General features: G+C 33.1%; 3 protein-coding genes across 3 annotated transcripts; 1 reads left to right on the forward strand and 2 right to left on the reverse strand.

Moving 5' to 3' along the window:
* Positions 1-1,780: 1,780 nt before the first annotated feature.
* LOC106162415 (uncharacterized) lies at positions 1,781-8,913 on the reverse strand. The gene is made up of 10 exons (XM_087001157.1): positions 8,776-8,913; positions 8,208-8,474; positions 7,843-7,946; positions 6,246-6,391; positions 5,930-6,123; positions 5,405-5,561; positions 4,585-4,727; positions 4,238-4,369; positions 3,644-3,884; positions 1,781-3,267 (listed from the first exon to the last, which is right to left on the reverse strand). Exons 2-10 carry the CDS (start codon positions 8,374-8,376, stop codon positions 3,132-3,134), a joined length of 1,422 nt encoding a protein of 473 aa, XP_086857283.1. The 5' UTR covers positions 8,377-8,474; positions 8,776-8,913; the 3' UTR covers positions 1,781-3,131.
* A 436-nt stretch (positions 8,914-9,349) lies between these two features.
* Positions 9,350-14,172, forward strand: LOC106162413 (uncharacterized). Its single transcript, XM_024077701.2, has 7 exons — positions 9,350-9,708; positions 10,003-10,082; positions 10,521-10,666; positions 10,841-11,403; positions 11,999-12,100; positions 12,246-12,381; positions 12,653-14,172. The coding sequence occupies exons 1-7, from the start codon at positions 9,603-9,605 to the stop codon at positions 12,795-12,797; spliced, it is 1,278 nt and encodes a 425-aa protein (XP_023933469.2). The 5' UTR covers positions 9,350-9,602; the 3' UTR covers positions 12,798-14,172.
* On the reverse strand, positions 12,876-20,560 carry LOC106160714 (synaptic vesicle 2-related protein). Its single transcript, XM_087000824.1, has 16 exons — positions 20,148-20,560; positions 19,121-19,206; positions 18,675-18,773; positions 18,328-18,399; positions 17,656-17,780; positions 17,164-17,227; positions 16,665-16,790; positions 16,302-16,454; positions 15,986-16,062; positions 15,786-15,868; positions 15,513-15,614; positions 15,092-15,203; positions 14,836-14,917; positions 14,325-14,414; positions 14,012-14,125; positions 12,876-13,411 (listed from the first exon to the last, which is right to left on the reverse strand). The coding sequence occupies exons 1-16, from the start codon at positions 20,335-20,337 to the stop codon at positions 13,400-13,402; spliced, it is 1,587 nt and encodes a 528-aa protein (XP_086856950.1). The 5' UTR covers positions 20,338-20,560; the 3' UTR covers positions 12,876-13,399.
* Positions 20,561-20,639: the final 79 nt, after the last annotated feature.

Raw genomic sequence — 20,639 nt, forward strand, 5'->3', positions numbered from 1 at the left:
TGTACATTCCTGTCTCCCGTGAAAACTGATAGACCGAGCTCCGAAAGACGGTTACATACAACGTATAATGATGAGTAACAGTGTTCCCACGTGCTTTCGAACCTCAACAGACCTTTTTAATGTTTACCTGCACGTTTACCTGCGTTTAAAAAACCGCCAAGAAAAAAATCAACACTAGCTCTGCCTGGCACGCCAACCAGTATGTTGAACCTCATGCAACATAAAATGAATCTTTTAGGATGTCCTATATTTCGTATTCCACCAGACGCGCTTACCAAGGCACCAAAGATGGTTATATACAATTAAAAAAGAATTTGGCGTCATGAAAGGAGACTTTCATCCCATGTCTATTTAAATCATTTATTTTCGCTTTCAATTATAAATGAATATAGAAAGAATTAAAAAAAATGCATTCACTGAAAGAAAGCCTTTTCAAATATCAAGAAATGCGAATTAAAGGTGATGATGATAAGTACCATCTTGGTGATGACTTTTCAGGTAATGTTGTGCGGCACGGAACAGAAGTGGGAGGGAGGTGGTGAGATATTTCTCTGGCTAACATCGAAGTTTTAGGTCTATATAAAATGACGTGTGCCATTTGTTAGATCTATAAAATGTGTACCGTTAAAAAGTTTTAAATAGGGAGAGAGAATTTTTGTTAAGGGGGGAGGTGTATCATACCTGATATCCCGTCTTATACCATTATTTTTTCATATTTTTTGTAGTTGTTTCTGGCATTTTTGTTTTTTCTTATGCGTAGTGAACAAATTATACAATAACACTCTGAAAAGATAAATCGGTAGGTTACCTGTAAGTATAATCCTAATTTTTTTATTTTCATGTGTGATTGCGGGTATGACAAACAAGCACTGTGTTAAGAAAATGTGGACGAGGTGAACTTTTAAGAACGTGCAGTTAAAAACAATACCTTGTTATGTCAGCATGTGTTAGACATGAGAAGTTGTAGGTAGCGCGTTGGGATGGTTTTATTGTTTCAAATTACGGGGTTTAGCGATAAATAAAACACATTTTTGGGGTATTTAGCTTTCTCAAACAAATAGACCAAATAACAATCATTCATCAAATTGATAAATATTGTGTTTGATATTGAGTACCTGAAATCAAACGTTCTCATGCATTATGTAGTCGATTATGAACATTTTTAAATTGTTAAATCACCCCGAGTTTCAAATGACACAAGGCAGACGAGCTGAGAGTGGAGAGGTGAGTTTCCAGTGACTTCTGTAACTCGGAGAGGCACCTATTGATTTATTGAATTTTTTTTGCAATGAATCAACCAAGTTTGTGCATACAATTTTGCAATCTGCACATATCCATGCCAAGATCACGTAAGTAATTATCTACTAAGGAGACTTAAATTCTACTGTCACTGATGGACTTGGGTTATTTGGGTAGGGTGAAGAGAGCACAATTTGGGACATTTTGCAGCCCTAAGCGTATAAGTGTGTTCCTGTGGGGCATATTAGTGGGTGTATTTTTTCTATTTGAAGGGTGACTTGCTTATCCTCCAGCCACTTTGTTTTGGAAAGACGGTGGGAGGGGGGAGGGGCAGTGTTTTTACATGCAGCTGTCTACTAGTAACCTTCCCCCATCACATGCAATATGTTCTTTAAGGGCAATCTTCAAAATAGAGACTGGTAGTAACACTCAAGTATGACTTAATGGGCAATATAAATGTACATTTTTAAGATAATCATTACTGGACAGACATTTATAACTCACTGCATGATATTTGTTACAAATGGACACCAAAACAAGGCAATAAACCATCATTTTATTTTGTATAAAGCACTTATTTTTTTTCAAAATGGAATATGAGAATATGAGAGAAATTGTCCAAAAGGTATCACAGACAGATTACAATTATGAAAGTTGAAAAAACATCTACAATTTTTGGTATTACAGAAAAACTAAAAACTACTGAATATCACAAATAGTCAATATATAAAGAGATTCATAAAGAAGCATGCAGTATATGGCAAGCAATTTACTACTAACAATAATGAGCTCTTTGAACTGCATTCTAAGTTTGTCTAAGCACTTTGCCCAACACAAAGATTAAAACCTTATATACCAAAAACATACATGCAAATCTACTTGTTTCTCCCGATTTCCAACATTCAGCCTTATTTCAGATAGTCTTTAAACAGACCATCATCAAACAACATAAAAGTGACTTTAAGCCACTAGAATGAAGCACCTGTTGGCTATAGTAGCATAATAAACGCTGCACTATAGGGCAAGACAAATAATATTCATGTTTAATGTAAACAAATGTTGGACAAATTTTTATTGTCACAAACGATAAACAGATTTTGAAGTTTACATTAATAATACTAAATAAAAATATGTGGAAAAGCAATATTGCATTTCCTTATATTCAAGTTTTTATGTACATTCATTTTAGAATGCTTAGTATATAAACCGAAAGCTTTTAAAAAAGAGTCTAGTAAATTACTATTCACAAAACATGACTTTGTCAGGGAAATGTAATTTTGAAAAATTAGTCGGATTTACGCAATTTAAAATATTAATTAATTTTTAAGTGACCAAATTTTCAAGTTTTTTCCATAAGTTTCCATTTCGCAACATCAGACAGGCCGTGCATGTATACCTATAAGTTGTTCTGTAAAATAGGATCAGATAAAGCTTAAAACACTCAGTGATCAATCAAACTGTGTGATTGTCCAAATGAACTGTAACAAAATCATTAGAAGATATGGCAGTGGAATTTTGCTGTAAAAAAGTATGATTATGTAATAACTAATTACCTAATCTTACCTACAATTCTCTATAGCTTACTTAACATCATTTTGAAGGATTCTTATCTCAGAAATACTGAATTTATTTGTTTCAAAGCTTGCTGTTTTATCAGTGGTTAAAAAAGATGCAACAGAAAGTTTACAGACAAAAGCACAGATCATCTAAAAAGAAAAAAACAAATTCTTAAATAATAATAATCTCATAATACTGGTGATAGTAGGTCCATTATTGTGATTCCCCTGAATACTCTGTACTATATGGATTACATGTATTATATATAATTGTATCCCTCAAATACAGTTTTTTTACCTTCTCTCTCATTAACAGTGAAAACTGGCTGCAAATTCTCAGTTTTTGGTCAACTTCTGTATTTCCTCAGCAAGCACTTTTGTCATGTGAATAGCTTTGTTGGCTTCCTCTCCACCTATCTGTTCCAAGGCCAACTGTGCCGCATCCCGAACCGTAGATATTACATCATTCCGCCTGTACACACACAAAAAATTGTATTTTTTGTTTAATAATTGATATTTATATAGATATAATATCAGCTTAAATGTGTTTAACATTTGTATAATTCAGTCTTGCCCTATATTGTCTCTGCTTTAAGTGCCCTCCAATATGGAAGTGATTAAAAAGTGATAAAAAACTTTTTATTTCAATTAAAATTGTTACATTTTTTACTATTGCAAACATTGCAACAAATGTGTGCATCACTAACATAACTCAAATATTCACATTTATTTGTGGAATGACCCATAAGCAGACCAAAGAAAACAGGAAATGAGCAATGACATTAAACAATCTGGACTTGCAAGTACCACAGCACTCGATCTGGAATCTTTATTAGAAACACACTTACCACATCTGCACCAGTTTGCCAACTGCCGCCTGAGATTTCAGATTCCCCAGAGCCAGGCACCCGCTTTCTCTCACCAGTCTATCCTGGTCTGTCAGTACTTTCTTCAACGCTTGAACTGTGACTTTGTCACTGCTCACAGCAGCTCTGGCCAATGATATTGCCGCCACTGCCCTGACATTAGGGTCACTATCTTTTAAGAGGTCCCTCAATGCTTCCCTAACAGCTGGACTATTAAATTTTCCTGTTCAAAAAATCAAATAAGAACAGCTGACTCATATGTTTTTTATCATAAGTTGAGTATAAAAAATATATATATATATATATATATATATATATATATATATATATATATATATATATATATATATATATTGAAATATAGATAATACATTAAAGTATAGAGTTTCGAATGCTGAAGGGCATTCTATTTCCTCTGCCTAACCTTCCCCACCACCCCCTCAAAAAGAAAGAAAGAAAATAAGAAGAAAAAAAGAAAAGAAACAGCATTACCAAATTCTAAAAACCAGTAGGATAAGATCTGATAATATGAGTGTTAACTATGTTGCACCTAAAATGCACTTTCTGCAAAAATACCTAAATTTTCTATTGCCTCCACCCTGACATGAGAATCCATGTTAAATACTTCTCTCATGGCAAAGTGCTCTAAGGCATAGTCCTGCACTCGCTGCCACAATGAAAACAATTCCTTATCTATGGTGCAGAATTCTGAAATAAAAAAGAGGCTTTCTGACTTATTTAAGTCATATGACCAATGGAAGATGATCCCTCCCCAAAATATAAAATAAAATAAAAATTATAAAAATGTTTTTCAGACCGGTGAATGCACGGTCCTTTTAAGAATTTACCATCAAAACAATCTATTGCAAAATAAAAAAAAATCACTTTTGTTCATAATTGTTAGGAAATAACACTGCCCCCACCTTTATACTTTTCAACATGAAGAATCCCATCTTCCTCCACAGCCATTTCATGCTTCATCATCATCTCCATCCTCGTCTGGTCCTCCTCTGAGAACAGCTTGTCAATGTTACTCTTGTATTCCTGCTTGAATTTTCCTGAGAATCTAAGTAGATAGAGTAGACAAACGCTCATAATCTTAAATCCCAATTGGTGTTTAAATCCAAATACTTATCAGTTCATAAGTGTTTCAGTTACACTGTATAAATTTGCAAAGTACACTATAAAGAATATATCCAATATCCTGCAAAAAAGGGTATTTTTCCTCTTGTTTTCAAAAGAGCAATTTAAAATGACATCAAACCACAAATCTAACTGTATCATTATTGTTATCATGATAAAAGTAACATGAATGATTATGACAATAATAATAATAAAGATGATAAACAGATATCTTTTAAAAAAGGGCTATCTGTAAAAAAGGTTCCACACATGCATCTCAGCACTTTACATGAAAATTCCTGTATCACTAAAACAACATTAAAATCATACAAAATATAGAAAAAATTGGAGTATCAAAAACACTAGTAGATTACATATAAACATCTTTTTAAATAGACCTCAATCTGTTAAAAAGTTTTGTATCTTTACATTGATGAGTGAACACCAGAATAGACAATGAATAGCACCAAAAATTTTATATAATAATAATAATAGTAATAATAATAATAATAGCAGCTCTACCAATGGGAAACAAAGTTGTGATAATTTACAAAATGCACTTAGTACACTACACTTAAGAGCCACAACACTTATTGACTTAAACAGAAAAAAGAGACTTACTCAATCCATTCCACTTGGTTTCGATCTGGGTAATGTTGGCTCCAAAAGTCCTCCTCCTTCACTGTTATGCCAAAGGAATCTAATCTTCCCATCATGTTTTTGTCAAATCTCTGGTTCATTCGTACGCTGTCTTGACGCTTCATTATTTGACGAGATTCTGTAAATATAAAGTGAAAAACAAATGATCACCACCAAGCTCTTCAGTGTTTTGTTTGGTCTCAAACAAATGCTCAAGACAATTCTCATTGATGATTTTTAATAAAGGGCTGATGATATGTGATTCTGACAATCAGCATTCAAATTTCATACAGTGCCTTAAAATGCATGCTACTAGCTATAGGTTCATACGTAAACAGGCAGATTCAGGGTGAAAAGGGTGAAAGGTGGAAAATCTTCTCTCCTTTCCCATCAACTTTTTGTTTTTTCATTTTGTGCATCTGTCTGTGTTGTTCCTCTTATATTAACATTTAAGCGTGTAAGGCATGAAGTATCGTGACAATTAATTTTTTTCTCCTTGTCCTTTACCTGGATTTCCGTCTCCCTTATCAGATGGTTCAGCCTGCTTGGATGATGATGCCTCATCGGCTGGAGGCACGTGGGATTCGATATTCATTTTAGATATTTCTGCATCCATTTTATTGGCAAGTTTGTCAAAATTGCTTTCAAAAGCATCTTCTTCAGTGAATAAGTTCCATTCAAATCTTGCTAATTGAAGTTTCCTACAGAAAAAAATGACAATGGTGCAGATGAAAAAATTCAGTTATCAATATAAATATGTAAAATTGTTCCTTATAAAAAAGATGTCATGAAATCAAAATTCTTTCCATCCTTAAATACTCACATTCCTGTGTCCATCAAAGGGAAAAGTTCTTCTGGAGTCTTGAGACCACATGGGAAGATTGGTTTATTGGAGATATAGGCAAGAGCCAATTCATCCTGGCAGTACTTAGACGCTATGGACTTTTCACTTAACAAAGAAATGAAAAGCTAAAAAGATGAAAGAGAATTCTGTATTAAAAAAGAAAAATAATTAAAACAAGATAAGTTTTAACTTAATATATTTACTGAACTCACTGTAGCATATGCAGTAAATTAATAATAAGCTATTATAGTAATACATTTATTTGAAACATTGCAACCATAAGGCTGAAGTTGTACGTATACATGAGTTTAAATAAAAACCTGATAATAAATTATTAACATAAAAGATTTACATTAACATTAAATTGAGTTCAAAATAAAACACAGACCTCTACAAGCGGATTAAAGAAAAGGGGATAAAAGTGTTTTAGAAACATTCAGTTTTGAATTTTGGTACATTGAAGTTGGATTGGATATATGTATTAGCTCTCGGTATGATCTGGAGGTTAAGAGGTAAAATTAGGCTTATCCTTGACATTCTTAATTTTTTTTAGGAAAGATTTACATAGTTTTGTGCTCTGCTTTTCTAAAGTAAAGTAAAACAAAATACAAATAATTTTACCTTTTTTCCAAATCAATCATAAATCTAGTTAAAATATTTGCTTTGCCAAAATGATCCAGCTAATAGTCAAACATAGAGTTTATCAGTCAAGAAGTCTGGACTGACGGGCAACATAGAGCAAAACATAAATCAACACCTAGAACAACATTGTGTATGCGGCACACTCAACACCTGACATGGTAATCTGCTCCCAAATAATTCAAGTCAAAACATGCAAACATGCAATTAATATCACTTATACTTTAATATAGCAGTCTCTTGCATGATGTGCATAAACTGTAGATCTTAACATATATGTCTTATGTGATTGAAATAAGCCTGAGTTCCATGAGTGTTGTAAATTATCTGATGCATTAAATAAAAAAATGATGTAATAATAATAGAGGATGAAAAATATTCTTACCTTTAATTTCAACACATTTCTCACAGTATTGTTTCATTCATGTATGATATCTTCACAAAATATTAAAATCCACTCCAAAACATACTGGTGTGTTCAGTAACACTACTTAACACAATATCTTGGGATTGATTTGCTTAATTACAATTTGAACTTGTGGAGACAAGACTTTAAATTACAAATTCATGTTTAATTGTTGAAACACATTTCTGACAAATGTGGCCTCATTATGCTGGGAATAAATGTAATGTGTAGATGGACGGGGCAACAGTTTGGAAGATGGCCATCATTTGAGAGCCTGCATGGAAAGATGCTGATACTTAAACATCAACTTAATATAGATGATGTACTGAAGAAAAAGCAAACCAAATTTCTTTGAATTCTTGTGAATAGGTTTTTTAATTAATGAATCGATATCATTCTGCAGCTCAAAGTTGGGAATGTTTTTACACACACACACACACACACACACACACACACACACACACACACACACACACACACACACACACACACACACACACACACACACACACACACACACACACCACTTACCTTTGCATCAATAATAGCTTGCCCTATTTTACTGAGAAAGTCTACACCAGCCTTGAGACCGATTGTGTCTACCCATACAGATATTCCATGCTTCTCTAATGCATCTGAAAAGATGACAAAATACTGTAACATGTTACACACAAATAACTTAGTACCTAGTATAAAATATACAGTAAAGTAACTGCAGAGGACTTCAAATATATACATTTAAGTAAATTACTCTTTCTAATTGTAAATACACAGACATAGTGTAATACTTAGTAGGTTCACAAACAAAAAGAAATATCATTATCAAAATCTTTAAACAGGTTCAGTTTCCTATTGCATAGTTTTTTGAGGCTGAAAAAAATTGTTCTGTAACTAACCTTTGAGTTTGTTCATCATATCTTTATCAGCATGGCTGTAGCTAATCATCACATCTTTGGGTTCAACAATGTAGTCAGACTTCGTCTCCTTTTGACCAGTTTTACTGGTTTTGGAGGGAGAAGAAGCAGAAGAATCCTTCCCAGTCTGAATGCTGGACCCAGAACCCATGATCTCGTATCAGACAACTACATGTACAGTGCAGTACTCAGTCATTGGGTTTTCGTGAATGTCACATGGCCATGGTATAAAAACTTCAAAATGATCTCCTCTAAAATAAATGCTGTTAATTACGTACAGTATGTCCAATGTACTTACAGTAGTACATTGTAAACCATTTATTCAAGTTTTCTATAACGATAGACTTGTACATGTACTAGTATCTACAACAAGTCAGAAATGAAAGGGACAGAATTATATAATGTAACACCTGCAGAAATAACGATTATATAATTTGAGTCGGTTAATTATATCAAGGAGTTATAACAGTTATAACAGTTATAACAATCACAACATTGTCCGGACGACAACATGTAAGTAATTTGATAAAGAAAGCAATGTAAAACCTACCAAATGAAGCCAACAGAATCAGGAACCTTCGAAAATTAAACTACTTTCTCTACAGAATTTTATCAAGTGTGTGAAATATACTAAATTTCTTCACGTCAACATAAGTTTACATGTTGTCAGCAAACGACCATGGCTTCTTATTACGGATACAGTTTAGAAAGTATAATATGCTAGTACAAAATGAAAATATTTCTTTTACAACGTAAATGAGCACAAATAAAAACACTATTTTAATTAATTAGTGAATTCTGCATTAGAATGTCTGTACTGTTTCATTTATTTAAAAAATCCCACATGAAAATAAAGCGAAACTTCAGCATAGGTACAAAACGACTCTACATTTAAACAGGTAAGGTAAACAAATTTTCAATGCATGTAGCTAAGGTTGAGTATAATTAAAAGCGACCTGAATGTAATCAAAATTTTCAGTCATATACTACTACAATTTAAACAGAAATAGTCCTTTTCTCGATGATACTTTACATTTTAATTAAGATACCGCGACCCTAACCACAGGTTTTGCCAATGGCTATGGTGCTACTGTGCGCTGTATGATTCCACCAAGGAGTTATAACTCCTTGATTCCACTAGATATCAAGGTACTTTTGTCAGACAGATTATCTGGCTGTCAGTGACTGTAACTCTGCCAAGTTTAGACACACAAGACACAAGAAACCTGAATATTGTATATTTATATATTTCAAGGTGAGATGATTGGTACATCAATTGAAACTTGATGCAGGCAGTGAGATATATATATACATACCAGTACAGCAAGTAACTGAAAGTGCGTGTTATACTCGGTGACACTCCTCTTTTACCTGGAGATGGAGCTGTCCCACCACCCACCACCTTCTTCAGCGTCCAGTGGTAATGTTGATGTGCTTATAAGTCATAATCAAAAGGATAGAGAATTTGCAGACTTCCTGGCAGGTAAAGACCATGCCAATTTTTTTTTTAGTAAAATGAGCCAAGAAGTTGTCTCATACAACTCCTTGAATGAACATTAAGAAATCTGAATGATAAGAAGTAGTCATTAACTGATTTTGAATGTTTTAAATGTAATTTTACATTGTCAACAGTTGTGCATGATTATGATTTACAGTATTTTAGACTTTTTGTCAGTCTTTATTATCAAAACCATCATTTCAGCAGTTTATTCAGATCTTACAAATGTAGCTGGAAAAATACTGGTAGAAAGATGGACAATATGATTATCAATTGCAGATGCATTAAAGAAAGAAGGTATTCATTGTGAACTTGGAGACCCAAAGAAAGCTGATGCCCAAAGAGTATTAGATTGTAAGGTATGGAAACAAGTATGATCTGAAATACGTAATGCAAGCTGATCTTGAAATAAAAAAGCCATTAAATTTACCTATATATATATATATATATATATATATATATATATATATATATATATATATATATATATATTAATTGCACTGTTGTTTGTGTACAAGTGCTTTAGACACAAAATATTCTCCAAGAGATGGACATTTTGGAATCATTTTTTTTTTGAAAAATAATTTAAAAGTTGGCATACATTAAAATTCGATATCTCATGCAGTTATATGGAAAGTAACTGTTATTTCTAAATGTGATTTTTAACTTTTGATTTTGTGGGCAGAGAGGTTGCAAAAAATGCATCAATCAAAGATATTTTGTGGATCTATACAAAATAAAACTTCCATTTAGTATTATAATTATATTATTGAACCATATTTTTCTTTTGTCTCAAGGTCCTTGTCCAGGTGCTAAGTGAAGAAGCAGCAGTGGACCACCACCTGCAAGATGAAGTGTCTTTGGCATACATATCTAATAAAGCAGTTTTTCCTGTTGGGCTGAAGTACTATGGAAAAATTGCATCCCGCCTATCCCCTGGAATGTACATATATACACAGCTTATGTGCTTTACTTTAATCAAAATTCTTTTATTTTCAAATATAGTTCTGTACTGATTTAGATTAATGATGTTGTGTAATATTTCTTTGATTCGCTGAATCAGATGTAGATTTTTTCCTTTATTTTCAAAGGATAATACTCATCATATTCGTTGCAGGAAACTTATGTTGGCCAAGATCAATTGGACATTTTTTGTCACTAAAGAACATGAGTCGGAACACCTTCCTGGCCTTATAAGTGGAATCAAGTTTGAAATCGACTCGTTTAAATCAAGACAGGAAGAGCTTGCTAGGCTGGAGGGAACGTATAGAATTAATTTCAGCAGAATGACCAGTAAAACAGAAAGTGCCAATTCAGAGGGAGATTCAGAAAACATTGACTTCTGGGACAGACACTTTGCCAACCAAACTGAGGTTTCGTGGAATGACTTCAGAGAGCGTTTTGTCAGTGACTATGGTGAAAGATTAAAAGAACAATTTGGGGATGAAAATGATGACAGAACCAAATGGATCACTCACTTGATCTATCAAGATATTTTTGAGTTAAGGAAACACATTGCAAGAAATGTCTATGATAGATTTTGTGGCACAACAGACGTAGCCTACAATCGCAGAGATATTTTCTGCAATAGAATGACTGAATATGCAGTGGCTTATCTTGCCATGAAAGAAGTATTCAGTATGGACAGCTCAGTTAGATTGACAGCAGTCAGAAATTTAGGTAGGGCAAAATTATAAATGTGTGTCTAAACTAAATTGACAAATACTATTGGGTATGTTTTTAAGACAGAGACATTAATGCTCATGAAGTTAACTAGAATTGATCAGTTTGATAAAAATATTTAAAGGAAACTTACGGAATCCATAAATTAATATAGGCATTTTAAAGAAAAGGTATGTTTAATGGAGCAGTGCCTCACAGCTAATCATGATCTTAGAAATTCGGTTCAACCTGTGCAATTTTTAGGGGGGGATCCAGAGATATTTTCTGACAGTTTTCCAAATTATCTTTGTCCATCAGGGGCGGATCCAGAAATATTTTCTGACAGTCTTCCAGATTTTCTTTGTTAATTCGTCCTTAATTTTTGACCGTCTTCCGACAGAAAATATTAGATACCCGTCAATGTAAACTTAAAAATCTGACCGTCTTCCGGAAGACCCAGAAGACGGCCTAAATCCGCCCCTGTCCATCCATCTACTATTTTTTGTCCATCTTCTGTAAGGCCCAGAAGACAGCTTCAATCCACACTTGCAATATTCTCATACTTTTATGGTACCTTCAATTACTAACTACATATATATATTCTTATTTTTAGACTCATTTCATACTTCTGGTGTGAGACACATGCTGCTAACACTTATAAGAGATCAAGATCCAAATATGAGAGCTGTGGCAGCTCTTGCTCTGGGACGAACAGGTACAGCCAATTCTTTAAAAAAAAGTGTTGAAATCAAGCGTTCTTGGTGATATTTAACTTGAATAAAAAAGTGATTGTTAAAGAGGGCAATTTGTTTCTAACTTTTTCAGTTACCTCACTAACTTACCTGTAATAATCTTTTTAGGTACTAATGACTTTCGAGTTATTGATTCCCTAATCAAAGCTCTTAAGGATGAAGACCGTTTGGTTCGTGAGGCAACATGCATCTCTCTTGGAAAACTGAAAGTTATGAAAGCCATAGGCCTTCTGTTGGAAGTATGGTACGTTAGCTCACTTATAATTTAGTTAGAGTGTAGCTTTAGGGAAAAACACCCCAGTTTCATAACATACATTCATATTTGTAGAGTTTTCACACCAAAAAGATGATTTTACAGAGTATGATTTGTCTTTAGAGCATAGATTGATTGAACCAATAGCAAAGTTTTAACTGGTAGATGTGGAATATTTACCAGCTCCAATATTTGGTTTCAAGTGTTTGTGTAATTTTTAATGAACTGGAGGATTTAGAATTTCAAAATTCTTTTTCTATAGGCGAAATGAACCAATTAAAGATGTGCGCCAAGCAGCAGAGAAAGCTTTAAATTTGATGGGAGGGAAGGATGCAGAGAAAGCTATTAAGGTCACACAGGTTTTGAACTCAGAGATTCAGAAGTTGAAGATGGCCAAGAAAGCATAATACGATGTGATTAATGAAATGAACAATCAGGGGACAACAATCACAATATTTATTTGACAGTATAAACAGAAAGTATGCTTCATTCATCAATAATTTTATTGCGGTAATTTTTAGAAAATACTAGAAACATAAATTGCATTTTTAGACTTCAGTAATTTCATAACACTTATATTGTATCACATTTTCAATTTATGTATAAAACCTATATTTTCAAAATTATTGCACTTTTGCACCATTTAATGAAATCCATGTTAATCTGATTTTTTATATTTTGTAATGAGTAACATTTTTTTTTCTTATACTGACTCCTCCCTAGAATATTCCCTAGTAATACTTAATAATTTCTGTGTTTTTTAAATTTAATTTTCATTTTACCTCAAACCTTTATAATAAAAAATAACAATGAAATATCACCATAATGATACAGAGACAGACAATATTTAAATGATCATAAATGAAAATTATCAAACACAAGCAGAAATAATATACGGAATGACTTAATAATAACCCTGTAAAGCATTTATAAATATCACTGAGAAAAGTCTTAGTTGTTTTTGTGTGGGTCACTGATATTTACTACTCGATGGATGGCAATCTGCAGGTCAGTGAGTGTCCTGGAATATTAAAATGAAAATGCTTAAAAGTGTAGTTTTGGTTTCTTTGTCAGGTGAGGAAAACTGCATGAAACATGTACACTCAATGTGCTCTTGGACACAGCTGTCACTTCTTATAAAAAAACCTGTGATATTATGTTCAAATTAAAAAAAAGACAAAGAAAAAAATTAATTCTAATGCTGGATCTTGTGTTGTAACGGTGATCATGATGTTTCGACCTTATCACAAGGCCTTCTTCAGATGAACTTATTTTGAATTGTCACTGAATTGTGACTGGTTTAGATGAGGAGTGAAAGAGGCCAATCGTTAAACAAACCTCCCTCGCCAAGTACAGTGGCCTGAGATGACAACTACCACATCTGTGGGACCAGGCCCTGGGAGACATCCCATGCAGACTGTCACCACATGACAGCAGTGACAACTAAAAATCTGTTCACCTGAGGAAGACCTTGAGAAACAAGGTCAAAACGTATTGATCTCTATTCTAACATAAGATCCAGTGTTAGGATTAACTTTTTTCATTATCTAAGTATAATACATCTGGATAAATCAAAACTTTCACTTTGATATTGAAAAAATGATACATGGATTGTGCTAACCTTCATTTCTCTCCCTTTTGTTTCAATAGGTAATAAAAGTGCTGCTATGGTGGTAACTATACTTATACCTCCATATATAGAAACTGGGATATATATTGATGTGCGTAATAAAACCTAAAAATGAGAAATAAAAATGAGATTGCATAAGCATAATAAAGATTGCATAAGGATCACGGAGTATACATGGTATATGCAAGATTTGAAGTGTCATAGCTGGCTAAAACTGTCACTTTATACATTTAAATGTTTTTAATTTGAATTAAAATTTGAATAAAAATAAATTGAATTTAGATAAAAAATTTAATCGTCTCACCTGAGCCACAAAAGGAGTTATCATTGCACCAATCCTTGACATACCACTACATACACCCACTCCTATTGCACGGGTGGTGGTGGGGTACACCTGGGGAAAATTAAGATCTTGAGCTATATAATCAAGATTAATGGAGTCACTGCATTTTATTTTTTTTATTTATTTAGAACTCTGTCCATGTAAGGCTCCATTCCCATAGACACCATTCATTACCTGGACTGATCAAACCCCTGAAGGGGCTCTTGCTGAATGTAATCAACAAACTAACACTTCCCTCCTGGCATTAAATAGAATATGGAAAAGCTGGTGATTATAGGAGTACATTGGAAACTAGAGGAGGCACGTCATTCAGTTAAGCTGATTGCATTCAGTGAGATTCCACGTAGAGCTGGGTAAATCTAGGTACCAGTGGACTGATGGAGGTCTAAGGTGTGCTCTAAGGTAGAAAGTTTTGACAGAATGAAAAAAGAAAAAAAATTAAAAACACATGCTGTTGTAGTATATTGCTTACCTCTGGAGTATACACATAGCATGCCTGGAAAGCACCTGATATGAAAGCTCTTGCCACAAATATGAAAACTATCAGCACAGTCCTGAAATTTGAAAACCAAAATTTTCAGTGAAACAGCATCAAATAATATCAAATAATACAATTTTATAAAAACAAAAGGTAATAATGGTAGGTGCAGTCACCGATGAAAAAGTCATTTATGTGATATTCATTCACCCTGATATTAAAACTTGATATAAAAATGATAATGACTTACCTTGATGGACAAGTGCAGACTAATAAAACAAATACAGAGAAGACAAAAAAATCTAGTGCGATGGTTTTCTTCCTGCCCAAATAATCAATGGCTAGTAAGGTGATGATCTGACCTATGACAAAAATGTTCACTATAATAATTATTATTGATATTATTATTATCATCTTTTTCTATCTATATTTTCTTGCAACAAAATACATTTTTTATCCTTCCCTGTTATGAAAAAGTGGAAATGCAGGAATTTAAGGCCCCATTGCACTCAATCAAGTGAAAACGAGGAATTATAGAATATTTTTGTTCATTAATAGAATAGAGAAATATTTTGAAAATAACAGTAATTTGTCTTAGATATTACTAGAAATTCATGCCAATCATCTAATGATGTAATTGGTAGTATGATGACAGTTAAACAGTTACTTACCTGGAAACTCTGCCACTGTGGTCCATAACAGGTCTAGGTAGTCTTTTGTGGTTAACATTTTACAGTCTAGGAAACAGCCTGATTCTTGAACTTTTTGGCCTACTAAAAACACAGAACAATGAAAAAATTAGTATCTCATTTACATACAAAGAAGAATAATCATAAATGTTAATGTCATAAGCTCCCATATTAAAAAATAACTATAAAAAGTTGTATAGTCATTGATGTTGTAAAGAAACAAAAATACATGTGAATCTCAATTTTTGACTTTACCTGAACTGTAACAGGGATTTTCTTCATCAAATAGTTCAGTTGTCAATAAAGCTATGCCATAGTAACAGAAGGAAGAACTAAACCTGAGGAAAAAAAGATTTGAAAAACATTACAGTTAATTATTTTTGAACTGATAGTGATATTTATTTATAAAAAAAAGTTATTATTTTGATTAGTTAAAAAAGATGTTAAAACAGTACCATAGACCCAACAGTATTATTGTTGTTATTCTTAAATCTGGTGTGAATAAGTCTTGCACTCTTCCTCGCTTCACTTCCTGAAAAGAAAAACAAAGCTTTAAATTTGTTTGGTTTAAAATATGTAAAAGAACTCAACAGGCACCCTTGAAATATCATTTTTTGTCTTTGAGAACTGTATAACAAAACCAGTCATATGAGACTGCATGAATGCAAGTTTTCCAATTCATATTTAGTTGGTTAAAAGTTTGTTAGAGTAAAGAGAGTATTTATTATGGGTATGTGATCAAGACGAAGGTTTATTCCCAAAATCGCTTACCACTTGTTCTGGATTTACATTTACTGGCCCAGCATGTATCAATTTCCCCTGAGGCATGGGCTTATTATTGTCTTTAGCTATTCTTTCTATAATGGCATAGGCAACATCATGCCGACCATTGGTCATTTCATATCTTGCACTCTCTGGAAGCCACTGAAATATAATTTTTTTTTAAATTTGACAACGGACAATTTTCTTCTATTTCATCTTATTTTAATGTGACTTATCATCATATTCTTACTTTTATATGGCCACCACTTTAAGTCAAGTAAAACATTAATGTGACAAAAATTATGACAAGATGTGAATAAATAACAAAATTTTGCATTTGTGTAAATATTCTTGCTTAATGTATTTGCTTACCAAACATGCTAATATGAAAATTAACACAGGCACAGAAGAAAGTCCAAGCAGCCATCTCCAACCCAATGTAGGCATCACAATTACAGCCAAAGCAACCTCTATACAGGTCCCAGCTGCCCAAAACATCTATAAATGTGTAGTAAAACAATGTTGAGATAAGGAGTTGCTTTTGGTATAACTCTGTTTCATGTTTTCACTTAAATGTTGTATGCATATTAAAAAGATTGCTTTAATGCATTTCCAGTGCCTTCTCACCTACCGCACTACTTTCACAGCACAGCACAATGCTCTCCTTTCACTCAAAACACCATGTACCTCCTTGTACAAAACCACACACAGCACAATTGTCCCTCCTGACACAATTCCAAACAAACCACTTTATCTCTCTTAGCGCAATATCACATATAATACTTTATCTCTTCTGGCACAGCATCACAAAATAATATTAAGTTAAAATAAAACATCGTCCCTCCCAGCATAGCATAATAGGATAACATACCTCAAAAAGCACTAAACCCTTGGCCCTGAATGTGGATGGGAGGAATTCTGAATACAGAGTGACACTGGAACATATCAAGTCAATATGTACAAAATACAAATCTTTGAAAGTAATATTATTATGAATTTTATTATGAATATTATTGCAAAAATTACATGTATACATTGAAATTTCCAACAATTTTACCTTAAACACATGGCAGGAACCCTTAGCATACAAATCTCCACAAGGAAACTATTGTATATAAATTCATTTTAAGAAGCAAAAATGTTTGGAGAGGGTAACACTCTAAAGTTTTATCCATTATGAGTACCTGTAATGACATATTTGACAAAGTTGAGCCATGTACCTGTGTTTATAGGCTTCAAAGGCCCATATTGTATGGAATTTTCTTCAATCATCAATCAAAAACTACACTTCAGCCTGAACTACCAATTTGAGTTTATTGATGACAGTTAGAAATAATCAAAAAATATTCAGTGATACACTTACGCTTGTGGAGCTCCTCCAATTCCAAACCCCACCAGTCCTCTTAATATCCATATCCATATAAGGCTAGGGGAGAAGGTACTCAGTAGCCCATAATGGAATACAAACATGGAACTTGTAATCAAGGTCTGAAAAAAGATCATGATTTGGTACTTATCTAGATGTTGATTGAAGGACAAGTAAGAGAAAATAAGAAAGCTAACACTTTATAAACATCCCAAATTAGTTTTTCTAAAATCTTTAGGGGTTATGTGCAGAAAAACTTGGATTATCTGCTTATGCAAGCCACATGGGCGTTTTTCTTGAGAACTGCTTCACAGACAGATCCAATGTGCCCAATTCACTGCCAAACCCCTGTGTATGTTGCTGAATTTTTGCAACTATGTTGCAGCTTGTAACTCGAATCTCCCTTCTTGTCGTAAAAATTTAGTTGAGTAAAATCTGTCACCTATGACATTTTTAACCTTTTTCCTGCTGCCGCTGAAAGTGTGTACGTGTCAATTAACTTCAAGGAAAATTCTACAGTTGACTTCTGGGATACATTCCAACAATCCTGTGTTTCTCCAAAACATGATAGGGTCAGTAAAATAAGATTTCTCCCAAAAATTATGAATGTAAGAGTTATGAATCCCTGAAAGCAAAGAATAAAATTTATTATATTTGAACCTTTCTTACCGTTTTTCTTCCATATTTATCACACATTGATCCCCACATCCAAGAGCTGATTGACATACCAATAAAAACAACCTGGGTGGCAAGAGTTTTAAAATTAGATATATAGAAATATATTTGCCCACTTTTGAAACAAAACTAATATTGCTGTCAGTTTTCATAAAATGCCTTAACCCCCCAAAAATATTAGACAAGGTTATACTTATTCATTTGTTATAAACATTTTTTTTATTTGAAAAGGTATTGTGTTAAAGAAATATATTAGACAATGTTATACTTATTCATTTGTTACAAACATTTTTTTAATTTGAAAAGGTATTGTCTTAATTTTTTCGTTTTGTATAACTTACAGTGGTGATGAGGGCCTCTTCCCATGTTTGCAGATTCCATTCACAGCGCAATGCGGGGCCCAGTACGCTGAGTAACATCATCTCCATGGCATCACAAACCTGACAAGACATTGAAATTTAACCCCATTCAATAATGACAAATGTATCTGATGGCAAATTTATTTTGTAACTTAAGACAATCTATGTGGTGATTGCAGTGCCTTAAAGAAATGCTGAAATTATTATTTGTGCCAGGTTAAGATTGGACACTTTATGCACATTTTAAGATTTTTTTTTCTTTTTTTTTTGGCACATACGTTGAACATGGGGGAAACTTTGTTTTATATCTGAGGAACATTCTATGACCTGAATTTTTAACTTTGTGCACTCTCATGACAATGAAAGTTTGTTTACGTAAAGATAAAAGATAATTATAATGATAAAATTAATTTCTAAAAAATATTTACCCATGCTAAACCTGCAACGAAAAATAACTTGACTTGAAATTTGCCAAATCCAATAGCATCCACTGCCTGTTCAACTGTGAATGTTTCTGAAATAATTCAGTATTGGAATTTATTCAAAGTTAATAATTCATTGACTCTCACTGTTAAAATAGCATTAAATAAAATATGCAAATTTGTAATCACTACATTTACTGTGCATATATAAAATCCACACTTATACATCTATTTTTATGTAACAAATTTTATTCTATTAATTTCATGCAGGCAGGCAATATATATATATATATATATATATATATATATATATATATATATATATATATATATATATATTACTGTATGTGTGACTGGATATTAAACATGGTAAATATTTTACGCTATTCTGCAGTGCATGGAAAGGTACATTTTCATTACTGCACAGAAGGCTATTATACACTCAGTCTGGTAAATTAATATATATACTGGTACACATTCAGACGATAAATTAAATTTGGTACTGTGGTGCCAAGGAAAATTCACTTACTTGTGTAAACTCATGGTTTACCATCATGAATGAATTGCAAGGAGATTTGTAAAGTCTCATATAAGTTTGGCAACAGATATCTATGTGTTTGTCCTTCATGTCTTTCATAAAATTCATACTATTTGTGATGGAGGAGATGTATGCATTAAATGCAAAAAGTTCTTCATGGTGGCTTGGACATAATAATGTCCATGATGTTTGTCAGGAAATGAATGACATAACATGTCAGAGGTTTATTCCATATCATGTAATATATTTTTGCATCCAAGCTTTTACACTCAAACTTACTTTTGTATAAGATGTAATGCCTACAGTAACTTAAGTTAAACTGAGAAAATATTCAAACCTTCATCAAGTCTAAACTAACCACTGGCTTATAATATGTAGCAGTTACTGTTATGTCAAACAACTCAATGCCAGCCATATAAATTGTTCCCAAAATTATGACAGCTTTATCAAAAACATTCCAAGGTTAATATCCTAATAGCAAACTCAGTCTATTACCTGGCTGTAATTCCTGTGTGTCTTTAGTTCCTTCCGCTTTGGGGGTGAATGTTTCCAAACAAACATCTTCCTGGGAGTTTGGTGTCTTGTCCCCCTGTGCAGTGTGTCCCTGTCCATTACTATCTCCATCAATATTGTCATATTCCTTATGCTTGATCTTAGCAAGTCTATTTCTCAAAGAATTGAACATTTGTCACCTGTGTGATTGCTTCCTGACCATAAGTGCATCCGTGACTTTTAGGGATATATTTGTTGTTGCCCACATATAAAGTGGAGTATATAATATTCAGCTTTGTTTTCACTGTGGTTTGTATTATATAGGTCACATGTGCTGGTATAGACACATTATGCTGACTATTAGGCTATTACCAAGCATCACTTCCTAAATCAGATAGCGACCTTAATTATGAGGGTCCCATTGAGTATCGTCATGGCCTGTGAAAGGCACTTTTTATTTCCCCAGGATGTGTGAAATGTTCATATTATTTAGTG

This window comes from Lingula anatina, chromosome 1 (assembly GCF_051362555.1).
Source record: "Lingula anatina isolate TDL-2025a chromosome 1, LinAna3.0, whole genome shotgun sequence".
Classification (NCBI taxonomy): domain Eukaryota; kingdom Metazoa; phylum Brachiopoda; class Lingulata; order Lingulida; family Lingulidae; genus Lingula; species Lingula anatina.

Coding starts and splice junctions, on each gene's coding strand:
- LOC106162415 (XM_087001157.1), bottom strand. CDS start 8,376: ATGGGTTCTGGGTCCAGCATTCAGACTGGGAAGGATTCTTCTGCTTCT. Junction 5,562..5,929: donor TAAGGGAGACGGAAATCCAG/GTAAAGGACAAG, acceptor TTATATTTACAG/AATCTCGTCAAATAATGAAG. Junction 3,268..3,643: donor GGCAAACTGGTGCAGATGTG/GTAAGTGTGTTT, acceptor GTGTGTGTACAG/GCGGAATGATGTAATATCTA.
- LOC106160714 (XM_087000824.1), bottom strand. CDS start 20,337: ATGTTCAATTCTTTGAGAAATAGACTTGCTAAGATCAAGCATAAGGAA. Junction 18,400..18,674: donor AAGAGGCCCTCATCACCACT/GTAAGTTATACA, acceptor CTTGCCACCCAG/GTTGTTTTTATTGGTATGTC. Junction 15,869..15,985: donor ATAATACTGTTGGGTCTATG/GTACTGTTTTAA, acceptor TTTTTTCCTCAG/GTTTAGTTCTTCCTTCTGTT.
- LOC106162413 (XM_024077701.2), top strand. CDS start 9,603: ATGGAGCTGTCCCACCACCCACCACCTTCTTCAGCGTCCAGTGGTAAT. Junction 10,083..10,520: donor AAAGAGTATTAGATTGTAAG/GTATGGAAACAA, acceptor TTTTGTCTCAAG/GTCCTTGTCCAGGTGCTAAG. Junction 12,101..12,245: donor TCTTGCTCTGGGACGAACAG/GTACAGCCAATT, acceptor TAATCTTTTTAG/GTACTAATGACTTTCGAGTT.